We start from the raw sequence: 16157 nt of genomic DNA, 5'->3' as shown, positions 1-16157 counted from the left end.
TAGAGCTGTTAATGCAAAGAAGAACATAGATCTTACTTAACTTTCCAAGTTACTTTTAATAAGAACTACTTTGTAAAGATATTTTTGAATGCACATCCGTACCGGTAAGATGTAGTAAACAGAACTCAACATTTAAAAGATTAACTTTCAATGAGTAGTAATATTTGAAACAGAAAAAAAGGTGATAAGTAATTACTTTCCATTAGGATTGCCCTAAAATGCGGGTTTATGATACCCTGGTACTTAAAAACACGCAACTGCTCTATGCTATAGGTAGGTGCTAAAACGTAATCTTCCCAACACTAGTATTTACTTATGCGCAGGTGCCATATGTGGAATAAAATATAAAATTAAAAACATTCCACAAATGGCACCCACGAAAAATACCTATGGGTGCCCAATGTGGAACATCATCGGTGTCATTTAAACGGGAGCCCAATGTGGAATACCTCTTTATTCTTTGTCTGTTGTAGTTTAAACCTTAAGACTGAATCAGACGACATCTCAGGATGCCTGTGGACAAGATGATCTGTGTAGGACTGTAGGCTCTATGGGTCCACCCGCCTCCCCAATCTAATCGCGAGAAATCGGACATCCAATCACGGTAAGAGCGTTAACAGAAACCCGAGCTATGAGCACGGCTGTTGACGTCGTTTCATCGGCAAATATAGAATGTCAGGTAATCCAACATTCTATTATGTCACCTTCGCATTAAAACTCAAATTGGCTTGAGTTCAGAATAGTATTATTCCACTATTTTCAGCGTTGAATAATGTTTTCGTTTAACTAACAATCACTGTATGTTCCTGTCACGAGAATGAAATGTGAAGGGTAACAGACATACGTTTTATTCCTAAAGCGTTTAACATTTTGTTAATTATTATCGACAACATTTTCGAAATGTTACGATTGGCCCAGACATGATGGCTGTTTTGACATTGTTTTAATTAAATGTCAAGTACGTTATTAACATAAATGATTTGATTTTCAGTTCAGCTTTGTCAGGCTATGGTAACTTAAATTCATTATTTACTGTATCATTTTCGTTCATATTCCGGTATAGGGTTAATATTTCAATTGGTTTATTAATATTTGTGTCTTTCCTGAGACTAAGTAGGTATTGTAATTATTTCCTAAAATAGATAACGTTGCCGGGTCTGTTGTTGTCAAAATCGCAAACAGACTAACAAAATATATTTTGTTTTATATAAATGTTTTTATTTTTTAGTTATAAATATCAAAGACCACAATACAATCGTTGTAAAACACACCAAATAACCTGCACCGGATTAAAACCCAAAAAAAAAACATTTTGTTATGTTCGTTATAGTCGGGACCAGATTTGTGTAAAATAAAAAAAAATATTAATTCACCGGGAAACCGGGGAAGTTAGGGCTTAACACCCGAGGTAAGCCAGGAATGGTGGCTAGCGCGTAAATAAAAATAAATGAGCACAATGGTAGTACGCGCACAACTTCCGAACGTTGCATTAAATTGAATAATTCTATTTTTGTCCTGTTCGTTATTTCCGTGCTAAAGTTGGTATGAGAGCAAAAATTTGACAATTCACCGGGACAGCTGGGAAATAACCTGCGTGCAAAGCCGGGGCGAGCCGCTAGTAACGTACAAATCGTTTAATTAAAAGTTTTGCCTCACATTTTTCAATTACCACGTCTAGGCACAGACAAATTTGGTATTTGGTCTTGTCTAAACCTGATTCATAATTAATAAGCAGTCCCGTCATATCCCGTTATTAATGCACTTTTATCGGCTCCAAACGCACCCTGACACTATGTCTAGAACTATTTCATTAACACCTTTAAAAATATTCTTCCATCGACTTATTAAATCTTGTGAAAGTTTGTGAAATTCAGAGCGCTTTGAGCTTCATAATATTAAAGGTTTTAGTATAAACTTGCCGGGAAAGTTAGCTTGAAGTCATTCAGAAAGCAAACTGAGTGCAGTGTGTAACTATGAGCAGTTGAACCGTTGTTTTCGTGCATACAATCAGTTACTATGTAAAGATAATATTTGTGCTTACTCGGTTCGCTTCAGAGTGAAAACGATAAACTAATAACATTTACACACGGACGCAATATATTGCAACATGGTTCAAAAATAGTACGCTATTTACTTTCTAGTAATAACTTTTTTCTATCTATCTATTTACCTACACCCACAGCAGGATTTTAATAACGCCGCGGGTATTTTTAACCCGTTGATGAATTCGGTTCCGAAAATTCATCGAATAGATACGATATATTTTTGACACAGGTTCTGCATGGCTTGCTGATGCATTTTTTTTATTGATATTTTTTTTTAAATCCTGTTCCGCGAAATATGAGCGAAATGGAACATGAATAAAGTAAAATACCTAATGGTGCATCCAGTTTTTTTTACTTTGCTACCAATGTTTGATTTTAATTAAGCAGGATAAGCCAAAGAGGGACCGCGATTCCACTCATTTGTGTTTAGTTGAGTTTACAATTTCGAATAAACGTATACACTGTTTTTGCAAAGGAAATACATGGGAAATAAGACTGTTTAAACACGTATCGCATTCGTTGCTAATGAAAAGAAACGTAAACAGATATAGGGTTTATTAAAATGAAAATAATACAAAAAACTGCGCTTGTAATATTCCGTGTATTTTTAACGTCTACGTGCATCATATTCATTTTTTGTGAGTTTGTATGTAATAAAGCAACATGGTAGCTCTAGTTTTTGGTATAACTGAGAATATACAAATCAAAAACATTTTGGCCGCGCTTTAGAGTTGAACTCCGCAACTATAAAACCAAAAATAAAGACTAGAAATAGCAGAATGAAACTATTTTGTTGAAGAAGTACATAAAGTATTTTATGACATAAATAAAAATTTATATATGTATGTTGTGAGTATTTGATTAGAATTATATCTGGTATAGTGGTAAATTAAGTCCTTGCGAAACTTCATAAACTTTTATCTAAAAATAAAACATTTGACGAAAAGTCAAGATAAAACAGTATTTTCTAACTTCCAGTTTACCATAACAATATCAAGACATATTCCTTCATTTAATTATGAAATATCGTAGTGTGGTATCGGTTTCTATCCGACGGGAATGAAGCGGTGTGACAGCAGGAAATTAAGCAGCCGTCGGCCACTCGGACCATGTGGACAGCGCACTGGTATGAAGGTACCAGTAGATTCAGTAGAAAAATTATGGAACCGGCACACACTTGGAACTGTTGGGCAGGACATTTGAATGCGACAGCACACTGGTATGAAGACACCAGTAGTTTCAGTAGAAAAATAATAACTGGTCTAAAAAAACTGAATAACTCAACTACAGAAGAATCCGTTTATTATGACTCCGCCTATATTGACCAACCGGTTATTATAACGTAATTGCATGACGAAGTTTGGTTTTCATATAAAATTCTTTATAAAAAAGTCGGATATAATGAATTCCCTTACAGTGACATGCCGCTTTATATGACCCATTTTTAATAAATTATGTCCGGTTATAATGACCGGCACGATTCTTTACCTTCAATAATGTTCGTTAATTCCCGACGACGTTCGGCACGTGCCTAGTTTTTGTTTTGAAGAGGCATTAAAAGCTGCAGAATTATTATCACGATTTGTCCACAGCAATATTGAAAATGATAATTTGACCATAGCTATGTCTTCTATACACAATAGTGTGAGAGTCTGTTTTTACAATAAAATGAAGAAACAAAAGCAGACAAAAATTACAGATTATATAGACACCAGTAGTTTCAGTAGAAAAATAATAACTGGTCTAAAAAAAACTAGTACCTAGACCCTAGCCTTTTTTAGGGGAAAATTTCAAATGCCACCTAACTTTTTGGGAGGAAGCCTAGGTTATATAGGATTCTTATCTCATAAAAACAACTCCAAGGTAGCCGATCGGTCTGTTAGTGACATTGGATCTTCTGAATAGGTCAACTCCAGAACCCTTACAGTGTAACATGTGTTACCTGTAAAATAGTCAGAGGGGTCTCTCCGATGCAAATTTTGATCTAATAAATCTCTTTTCCAAGAAGTGGAGAATTTTATAGAAACAAGCTGTAACGATCACTGTGGACGAAGAGCCAGAAAAAACTTGCAATCCGACAAATGTTTGGATGGACATCAAACGAAACGAGTATATACCTACTATGTACAAGGGTATACAGGTATATGTATATATTGTCTGGTGCCTTTACAAACTCCTCAGTTTTGCATACCTTTTTTATTTGTGCGCTTTCAATTATTTTTCATGCAACTTTTTCAGGGAATTGCACATTGTTCTTTTATAAATCCCGGCGACACAAGAAAAAGGTAAATGACTAATTTTTTATTGAATATCCGTCTTGTAAAGTTTTGTAAAAGTAAAATATTAGACACGTATTTTTATTTTCTTACGAAAACAAATACTTTCAAAGATATCTATATTGATTTGAACTATCGCGTAGCGTCACTTTTAGGTGCGTTTTACACATAGAATGACGTATTTGTCCACTCCTAAACTTTAATTCTAAGTGTATTAGTATTATCTAAGTGTTGTTATCTTACTACATTTATTTGTATTACCTAACTACCTATCTACGAAATAGATTTTGAATTTTCATACACTATCATCATCCCTATTATGTGGTTTTGTGTGTGATTTTATGTTAAGTTTAAGTTTATATTAAGTTTCATGGCGACATAATAAAGGGGTGTAACAGTAGCTAGTTGTTGATGTCAGCCGTCACTCCGCCCCACACAATCCCTTTCAATCAGGACACAACATAAGATGAAAGGGGTAAATTGCCATAATTAAAGAATGGATTGGCACGTATCGATCTTTGAAATAGACGTTATAAGTAAAACAGGTTTAAAATAACTTAGATTTAAATAATGTATTGATTTTTGTCATATCTATGTTGTCTACGGTCATTTTATTAATAGGTTTTTGAAATGAAGTTTAGTGTTTGTGACTCTGAGGGAATCAATAGTTCGATATCTTCATTATAATAATATAATCTTTGTTCTACGTTTGTCGAGTCTTGGACCAGTTAAAATTAAATTATTTACTATCATTTTCTACTGTATACATAATAGCTCACTTCTAAGTTCGGAACTAAATGACAGAAAACACCCTATTAACTATTTACCCTATTACTTGTACTTAATGCCGTTTTGAACATTAGACGGCGCAATATTTGAAATATAATTTCGCGAATAATATATTTAAAATAATTTAAACCACTGTTCTACTTCGTAATAATGTATGTGTAACACCTACAATAAAAATATTGATTTCAACTAGAAATAAAGAGTTTTATTTTAACAGTACCAAATGTGAATATAAAACCCTATTAATAATTAACTGCCGTCGTATTCCAGCCAGTTTACATTTTATTCCCATTTCCCAATAATCCTTTACGTAGTACGGCGGCAGTGGGCCTTCATTTTGCATTTCAAACAAAAGTGTAAAGAAACAAACAAATCCAGGCGAATCGAAAATTTCAATTTTATGCAGTTTCCTTTGTTGGGCCTCGGAGCCGGCATGAAATGTGCGCTAAAAACTTTCACACGTCATGTACCGAAATATAACAATAGTGACAAAAGGATTGTATCGAACTGAATATTTGTATACAGTGCTGTTTTAAAACTAACAAATATTGTGTAAATAAACTAGCAATCTGCCCTGGCTTCGTACGGTTATTAGTGTTTCTTTATTATATTATGCATGTATTAGGTATACCTAAATGTATACATTTATCTAAACGTTCTTCTTGAACCATTTCACCCTTAAAAAACTCATAAAAATCTGATGCATAGTATTAAAGATACCTACCTAGAGACTGACAGGAAAGGCGACTTTGTTTTATACTTTTCATTTTTTTATCGGTCTTCTTTCAGTTCTTTATCATTGAAATAGGATTGTTAATATTTAATATTCGATAAAAAAATAAGTTTTTTTTATACACACTCAACACATTTTCTATTATTCTAAAATCCCGTATTTGATAATTAGGTAATGTGTACTTATCGTTACTTTAACATTACAACAATATTGACAAAAATATCAAACAAGTAATAAAGTAAATGCAGCATGTTTTTTTTTCTTTTTTTAATATAGGTGCACGTTTTCACAGTAACGCGTCACAAAGCTTGTTTTGTATTTGTAGCACTCCCGAATAACGATTGTGTTTAATTATTCTGATTGAAAATGGCTAAACTGTCAACTGGGTGCCAATTGACTTGTTAACAAAATATTTGTTCGTAAAATCTGCGTGTCATTTCGATCATTGATTATATCAGCGTCCTGTTGCATTTTAGCCAAACTAAATAATTGAATTCAATATTTCAATTACATTGATTAATTTATAACGATGGCAATAAATACCTAAATCAAGACTTTTTAAGACAAGACATTGTGATTTGTCAATCCTTTAGAAACAACGTAATGTATTATGTACATGATATTATACATAGATATTTAAATAGAGCTATAGCACATATGTACGTGACTTTACTGCAACTTACTTGTTTGTATCTTTCACAGTTTTGGTTTGGCTGGTTTAATATAAACGACACGGTTCTCAGCATGGGATCAAACTTCTCGCCCGGCGTATACTTGCCTGACCGGGGTAAGCACAACTCTCTACCCTAAAACATAAAGGAATTTATTAGGAAATATTCGCAGTTTAGTTATTAGAATTTAATATCGAAATTCCCAGTTGCAGTGTAAAGGATGTATATTGTATAGCACTACTATCACTCATATGTCATATATGATCAGTTATCTGAGTACCATGATACACATGCAACATGATCAACACAATGCGATCATATTCAATTGTATGCGCATTCAAATAGAACTTGAAGGGCTACGCATTGTAGCGGCTACGGCGTAGCGCGTAGGCTACGTGAAGCGTAGCGCTCTGATTCAATTTAGAAACACACAATGCACGTGAAGTAGTTTTCAGATGGTAACTAAATGAACATAGGAAATGGTTTGTTGATATTTTCCTGCTTCCGTTGTGATGATTTGTAAATGTAATGTTTTAAAATCACGTTTGTGTAAACATTCCATTTTTTACGATTTAGATAATAAAGTCCATTTTTCAGAATCCCAATGTTTGATAATCCTGATGCTATCTTTGTGGTCCCAATACTACCACAATCGGGATTTTCAAACATTGGGATTAAAAATTGAACGCTAAATATTTGAAGTATATCAAATTTGTAAAATAAAGCTACACATTATACAATGTGACCACAGTTATGGGCACAGCACGGCTTCACGTTGAATTTCAGCTACGACCACCAGCGCTCTACGGTTGAGCCTCCCCGTCCCGCCTGCTACTTGTGATAAGTAAACTCTTAGACCGCGCGCGACGGTAGTAGCCGCGAGTAACACAATTATGGCATTTGCGAGTGTCACGTTGTTTCGTTAGTGGTTCATACATAATAGACGGGCTATACAAACTACTCGACCATTCCACACATGATGTACCATCTTACTGGAGAAACATTGAACATAAACCGATACGGCATGTATACAATTGAATAATAAAATTAAAATTTGCACAAAATAACATTCTAGACAGCCACAGACCACATTATTCTCTTTTTCACTACATAGAAAAACGAGACTATTAAATATACTGAATATCTACAGTATAATTATGGCTGTAAAATTGCTATTACGGCCAAAGCAGGCTGATTTCCTCGTCAATATTCACTGTAAATACAAGTCATCAGAAATGCCACCATGATAGCTCGGATGCAATCGACAATATTTATATTTGTCGAGTCAATAATACGAAACTTATTCCGAACGAAATGAAAACGATTACATTTTTGGACGCAGTGCTTATAAAGTCAATGTTTGCATTTACGTTTCATACTTCAATATACAAAATATAATATTCAAAAGACCCTTATTTGCACACGGTGCAGGCTTTAACTATCTGAAACAAATATTGCTGACGCAAGTACTTCCATGTTTGGACAAGATAAACAATGCAGTAAATCGAAGTAAACAACAAACGATTAAACAATCCTAACGAATGATCACTAGACACTAATGCAGACAAAACAAGCTCGGAAATACAAAGGCGAGGCGTGGTCATTACATAAATAATTAATCCACGGAAGAACTTCAACGCCAGACCAACACAGTTGTTTGTGTGAAAGATGTTAGACAGCACCCTCCAAAGTTGCAAACACGTATCGGATTCAAACGTTGCGCGTTCATTAAGTTGCGCGCGATACCTCGTCTGCAACGAAATATATTCTAATTTAATACATTTCACATCCTCGTGCAACTGCAAATTGTTTGCTCCAGACAAGCCGTCGACTTATTTGTGGTGAAATGTGAGTAAACGTCACAGTATCCACATATGTCACTGACATATGCCATGGACAGACGTATCAATACTTGAATAGATTTCTATGAATACGGCACATTTAGATTTGTCATCAAGTTTATTGTAGAAGTTAGACATCGTAAAATAATAAATGTATCAACTGGTCTAGTCATCATTTAATTTTTGTCTTTCAGACTTACATATTTGCATCTAAAACTGTCATGAGTTTGTTACATATTTGCATCTAAAACTGTCGTCTAATATCTTCATGAGTTTGTTTGATTCTTTTCTAGAAAGAAAATTCTTTGTTTTCTTAAGAAAATTAGGCGTGAGTTCTTTTAGCGAAGAGTTGGAAATTGGAATTACAAAACCTCGGTGTCTCATGTCCTGTGAGACTCTCACAGGACAACGATAGTGCTTAAAAGGATTAAAAGCATTGCAATGAGGACGCGGTGAGGCCAATGCACCTTACTTCGTCCTATTTACATACGTTACGTATGTATTAACGGTTCTCTTGTTCCATTTCCTGAGACCACATTTAATTAAATACTATCTATCACTAATATTACTCCTATTGTTCACTATTACAGTTTTGTACACTACACTACTTCCCTTTTTATACTTAACTTAAGAATCTTTAAAGACTTCACTAAAATTGTAAGCATTAAATGCCTAATTATATTTTAATTCAGTGTGGGTCTCTGTATTGACACGTCAGTATTTCATATTACATTACACTAAAAGTTTCATGTTCGGGTCAATGAACCTTTCATGTAACGCTTCCATGTTCCCCTTAAGGATAATCTGGTAGTGTTTCTATCATAATTTGTCACTACATATACTTTTTTAATGCATATATATACTTCATGAAGTCATGAACTCAATTCCATTCAGTCACATTAAATATGATTAAGGAGCGATATACTCCCAATAGTCCTTCCTCCGTGTCAGTGCATTTTTCATGACTGAACCAAAGTTACAGATAGTTAATGGAATAACAGATGTTCCGTCTGCAGACCATGCTATTCTGGGTTGTCTTTATTGTTGTTAAAGGAATTTAGCCCTTATGTCATTATGATTACAAATACTATTTAAATCAAAATCAATTACAGAATATCTTTATATATATAATTCTTCTGTAAGTGTGTATGTCACTGAACTTCTCTTAAACGAGTGGACCGATTTTGATGAACTTTTTTGTGTGTGTTCAAGAGGATCTGAGAATGGTTTAGATTCACAATTTTGTCCGCTGGACAATGTTTTTTTAATTAGTTTTTAATTTATTAGTAGTTGTTGATTTTGGAATGTTTTACATTGTATCCGACAGACGGCGCTACCATCGCAGTGTCAAATATTAATGACGTTAGATATTGTCATCATCAAAAAGGTCCAGAATGTTTTAGCTTATTAAAAAAAGTTTAAAATTTTCAAATTAAAGACGTGTAGATAGGACAACGTCTGATATACTCCCAATAGTCCTTCCTTCGTTTCAGTGCATTTTTCATGACTGAACCAAAGTTACAGATAGTTAATGGAATAACCGATGTTCATTTTAATATTATAAAGAAACGTCTGCAAACCATGCTATTCTGGGTTGTCTTTATTGTTGTTAAAGGAATTTAGCTCTTATGCTATTCCAATGTCACTCTCACAGTAAATACGAATCCAACAACACCTCTAAAGTCAAAATCCATCAAGCCGTTTAGGCTAGAGAGTGAGAAATATTCGAATTTGGCGCCAAAAATCCGCCATTTTGTTTTTTTAATTATTTTGATATATCCAGTGTCACTTTCACAGTAAATACTAAAGCATGTAGAGTCAAAGCATTTTCCAAAAAAGAGGCAAATCGAGCGAAAATATAGAAAATCCACAGAACCAAACCATTAGCTTTATGAGTCAATAATTAAGTTATGTACGTATATGAATATTCCATTAATATCAAACGTGGGTTAATTAAAACGCTTTACTCGATAAACCACATTGATTACATAATTAACTGACTTGACTGCACGGTTGGTGGAGTCATTCAGTGGCTGATTAATGCTGTATAATACCTACTGTACTATATGTTATACCTACTGTACTGTAAATACTCAAAAGTATTTATAAACACTGATCGTGGTGGCCCAGAGGTCTAACCTAACGTTAGGGTTCGTAACCTACCATCGGCAAGTACCAATGTGACTTTTTCTGAGTTATACGTAGTTTTAAAATTATCTAGACACCAGTGACTAATGGTGAAGGAAAATACCGTGAGGAAATCTGGGCTTATAATTTCTAATTATAGGATTGAAATTGCCAACCCGCATTGAGCAAGCGTAGTGATGAATGCTCAAACCTTCTCCATGTCAGAAGAGGCCTTTTGCTGCGATATGCTATTGATGTGTGATTTATAAACACTTAAAAACTATAGGTACTTATGTGAAATTAAATCACTTGACTAAAATGTTATATACAAAAATCAATCTCGAATCGTCATGCACGATAAGTCAGTACAGGGTGGGCGTCGAAAATAAAAAAGAATCTATTTTTACAAAGAAGTTATACTTGAAGTGGGTTTGTTCTATAAAAAGGATTGTAATTTTAGAAATCAAGTGCTCTTCTCGCTTTTTATCTTAAGTAGTGTATTTTACTGAGTACGAATTATTTTTTAAAGTCGATTACAATTGTTTACTTACTCTGAAAACCACCATCAATTATCGTATCATTCTTTAGGTTACATAACGTTGATTTTAAACAGAAACCATTATATAAAATTCTCTGAACCTTTCAAATTACGCAAACACTACATGTGTAAAAAAAAACCTACCTAGCTAGGTACGTTTTGTTTATTTAATTGGAAATTGGAAAGGCTAAAAACTAAAATACATTGTTGTTTTATTTTATTTACTTCATTTGATTGAGGATAAAAGTCACAAACAATATTGGATGTGAATCAAAATATTGGATTCACCGTCATTATTTGCAGGTGGTATAATCCCACACTCTGATCATTGATTTTCCTCGGTGATGTGTGAAACTGAAATATACATGTGACAGAATCATCATTAACATTAACAGCGGCTTAAAATGTTGTTTTTTTAAGTCGTTGCCCCGCACTAGGATTTTCTTCTATCTTGTGGATCGTCAATACAATCATACAAGTTCACATACGCATGACACCCAGACCGAAACAACAATTTGTGGATCACACAAAGAGTTGATCCGTGCGACTATCGAACCAGCTACACGCTTAGCGGCAGCCGGTTGCCCATCCACCAAACCAACCGTTTTAACCTAATAAGGTTTAAAATTATACATACATAAACTCACGCCTGTCTCCCATGGGGGTAGGCAGAGACAATGGAACGCCAATTGCTACGGTTCTTATACACTTCTTTCGCTTCATCAACAGTCATCAGTATTTAAAATTCGTACTTCTTTCTATTCTAGTATTCTAGTACAATGGTTTTATTTCCTCCAAACAACAAAAATAGTAACATGTTAAAAGTCATGCGAAACAAAAGTGAGCCAGCTGAGGATTTGCCTTCTACAGTTTTCTGTCGGCAGACAAAAGGTAAGACTTTCAAATCCACGCGTATGCTATTTCAGTTCAAGTGAATATAAACCAGGTTAAAGGACTATAATTAACACAACAGTATCTAACATATTTTAATAAGTACATTTCAAATACTTTTTTGATATTACTTAGATAGATAATATGAAAGACATCAATAAAAATTTACAAGGAATAGAAAAAATGCAAGTATCGCTCACAAGGCGGCGTGAGACCGACTTCTTTCAGTATGAATACAAAGGAATGAATATTCTTTGTTGTTGCTTCTGCTCGATAGGAAAGGTAAAGAAAAGTTGGTTTAGAAATAAACGTATAAAACATTGACTTGTCGAAGTTACGTTTTCCTTTTACATAGGTGCTTATTTTATGTACCTATACAAATATTGGTAGTTTTATTGATGTACTTGTTCATATCGATATACTGTTTACTTTTAAAACATAATCTTCGATCCTAAACTGTAAATTTTGATGAAATTCGACATCGTAATGATTTTTTGCGGGTTCTAATTAGGCAATTATTGTATTTGTGACAAGTACCTACAGTTCCCTTACATGTTTTAATTATACTTTTTTCTTTTTATATTTTTCCTACCACTTATTGTGTCTCTAATATACTAACTACACTTTTAAAATGTCTAGTTTGTGTACCATATAGGGAAACAGCATTACAAATCTTATATGAAAGATGTTAATTAATATGATACAGAACATATCACATATGCAATGTAAGTGAGACGGAACGGACTGTTCCATTATCGTTACATTATCCACAAAATAGAATTAGTTAGATGGCAGATCCATAGTTCACTAACTATGCGTCGAGCCTGACTTTGTGTTGGTATATTCGCAATCGAAGAGGACTCCTTTTTCCTTTTAGAGGTGAGGCAGCAAAATAGCTGGCTATTCATCCAGACTCCACGTGTAGTCTCCATTCACACACTGTCTGCCGCGCCGCGTTACACTGTATGGAAAAAGGGGTTTTGGACATTTTTCTATCACCCGCTCGAGTGGTTTGGCGAAAAGACTCAAGCTATTCAGTATGTTTCCTTTACAACCTCGTTGTTGCTTCTAGTAGCATTACTTACAGTTCACATTTCAACTCTGATTTTCGTTGCGTTTCTTATTCCATCCAAGTTCTTGTAATTTCTTTAATCAAGTATCTCGTGGAAAGGGCACGTTGTTTCATTTTGTGGAGAAATATTACTTTGAACATAATGTATTGTAAGATATCTATATATATGTAGATACACAGAATCTAAAAATACATAGTCACTCCTTTCACTATTTCACAGCAGACGGAAAGTACTAGAAAGCACTTGTAACGGCGGATACAATTCGAATACTGGAGGGTACTTATCCGAGGCACACGATTTCAATAGCTTTTTGGAGCGCCGCAACACATAGCATAGCTGTAGTGTCTAAATTAACCCATAACAAACAAAATCAACACACAGCTGGAATTCAGTAATTACATTTCTGCCCAATATTTGCAGGATTGCGAGCCTTGTTAAGGGAATTCGAAACACATGACATATCGAATTGAACAGTTAGATGCATATGTATCAAGAAGAGAATTGAAAATCCAGTGCTCGGATCATGGCACCTGATGGTCTTGTTGTAACGTGTTGCGATGCGAGCTGCGCAGTTTGTTGCGCATCGCTGACTGATCCAATTATAACAGAATAGGTTCGAACTCAAACGATACACGTCTGCGAGTGCTCTATCCATCAGGAACACTTTATGTTATTGTGTGCCTCCATATTGACAAGTGCTGAGAGGCACAGACGCACGCCCCCATCAATCGTTGTCATTTTTTTATTGTAATGTCGTTAGAGACTGCTCTTTTGGCTTTATTTATATTTCATTTTTGGGGTGGGAAGTGGGAATCATTTGAATACGGACTCTATCTACTGGAGACTGAATAGTTCTTGTTAAAAAGTATTTAGAAAATGAATAAGATTATGAAATCCCTGGTAATCAAGAACTACCAACTGTTAATTATAATGTTCACCAATAGATGTACCTTTTATTACTAGCTATGGTGTGTTACAAATTACAAAAGAAAGTTGTACAACCGTGCGATCGCAGCGCCCCCAACCCGTGACGAACGCTCGTTTTTTATTCAGTTGAGTCATCGGATGTACCAGCTGAATAAACTTCACTGAACACCTGAAAAATATATGAAATATAAAAAAATCCATTCTTCACCCATAGATGTTTTTATTATTTTATTTTTTAACGTGCCTGTAACTATTTCATGGTGAGCATGGACTAGGGTTTGCACAACCAAGCGCTATGTTGTGACAGGTTTCGGTTTGTTTTGATTTTTGGGTGAGTCAATCTATGTTACAAAAAAGCTTCTACTAAATAAATCACAAGTGTTTTACATACAACCGATTTTGAAGAGGAGACCGTGTTTATACACGGATTCTTCTGGCTATGCAGAATGATCTCTCTTCAGAATTAGTTTGCATAGGCAAACACTATGCCCACCAGCTATGCATATGCAAAGAGCTGAAGATCAAGCTCATTTATGTGCATATACATATGTATGCATATCTTACATTCACACAATACGAAAGACTATGTTACGTCGGGAGACTATGTTACATCCGGAGCTGCGGACTACCTAGCGAGTTTACCGGGGCTCCGTCTCGAAAAGCAGGTGTAGAAGCGTGATGGTTTTTAGTCAGTAAGAGTCTGACACTCCCTCTCGCTTCACCCAAGCCGGGAGAAGTCATTGGATGACCCCCCACCCCTCCCAAAGACTATGTTACGAGATTAGCGCAGATATTTACCACAACCTAAAAGCAGCATGAATCATTAGAATAACGAAATGTATTCAGTATAAAGTATATTTTTCTATGGCAAATAAAATACATGTACATTATTAACCTACATTACGTTAAGAAAATGCACATTACAAGCAAAAAAAAACATTATTTTGTATGAATATGAAAGGGAAAAATAAATATAGCAATTTCCATAAACGTCTCAGAATGGTGCAGCTCAGGACGTTGAGCAAATACAATATGTACTTAAAGAGTCATCTTTTCAAGTCAAAGTATGTATATTCTTTACAGAGCAGAACGTTTCGTGTAATAAATGAAAGCATGTTATTTTGTAAACAAAAATGTTATAAAAATCTAGTACTAAGATATTATTTCTCTTTTTAGACAAACACGCTACTTCCTACATGTTTCAGAGCGTGTATTCACTTACTGCTGCCTGTTTACAAAACAACACAATATTAATTTGAGCCATCAGTATCAGTATCATCAGTATTAGCTGGATTATTTTTTCATGAAAAATAATACCACTTCCTTGGGTGAGGCGAAAGGGAGTGTCAGACTCTTACTGACTAGAAACCACCCCGTTCCTTTGAGCCGTCAGCAGCTCCGGGTCGGACATCAACCCTACTCGGCCCCATCTGTGGTAGTCTGATGCTTCTTTGAGTCACGCTTGTACGCTCTGATCTGGTGATAGACCGATCTGGCGGCGAACTATCCTTGCTCACCGTCCGCAGAGTACTGACTGGAGGACAGGTAAGTCAATGGTATAGACCGAAACCGAAACTGTCAAACTATACGGGGGAATTCCTTCCTTCTCACGGTAGTAGATAAGAAATATGTACTTTAATGTCTAAAAACTAAAGAAAAGAAAAGCAATTAATTTCATATAAGTAATCAAAGTAACATTAAAACTATTATTTTGAAATTTCGTGAGACATACTAATACTTAATTAATTATTATGTTATCGGCTTAATCACTTAACTGTTTCAGAAGCAGCGCGACAATAGCCATGTGTCGCGGAATGCTGTTCCTAAACAACGTAAAACAATGAACACTTAATAATCAATTAAAACTATTGTAATCTACTACAAGTAAAACATTACTACATACATACAAAAAGATTTTAAGTTTATTTGGAAACAGTGTTCAGATTTCACATTTCATTAGTATTCGAGTTATAGTAATGTAATTTAGTTTTTGAACGAACTCTTTATTATGTATTATACAGAATGTAGTTAATTGGATGATAGTAATAAATTAATATTATGAATAATGGAACCCGCTACACTAATGAGATAATCCACCGGCTCGCCACCATGGTTGTGTGTGTGTGTGTGTGTGTGTAATTTTATTATCTCCAATGTAACTCTGACCTATGTTTGTTAAACTACAAAATAAGGTTCTGGACAATTATGTAACAGAACATGTTAACATTTTATATCTATAAAATAGA

General features: G+C 34.6%; 1 protein-coding gene across 1 annotated transcript in view; it reads right to left on the bottom strand.

Moving 5' to 3' along the window:
• LOC118264253 (trypsin delta-like) overlaps positions 1-16157 on the bottom strand; it is a 40363-nt gene that overhangs the window by 20581 nt on the left and 3625 nt on the right. Inside the window, exons 5-6 of the mRNA XM_035576744.2 lie at positions 13987-14080; positions 6527-6649 (exon numbers count right to left, since the gene is read on the bottom strand). Coding sequence (XP_035432637.2) covers positions 6527-6649; positions 13987-14080 — 217 coding nt within the window. The remainder of the gene's footprint in view (positions 1-6526; positions 6650-13986; positions 14081-16157) is intronic.

This window comes from Spodoptera frugiperda, chromosome 25, assembly GCF_023101765.2.
Source record: "Spodoptera frugiperda isolate SF20-4 chromosome 25, AGI-APGP_CSIRO_Sfru_2.0, whole genome shotgun sequence".
Taxonomy (NCBI): Eukaryota; Metazoa; Arthropoda; class Insecta; order Lepidoptera; family Noctuidae; genus Spodoptera; species Spodoptera frugiperda.
This window is presented reverse-complemented; position numbering and strand designations above follow the sequence as displayed.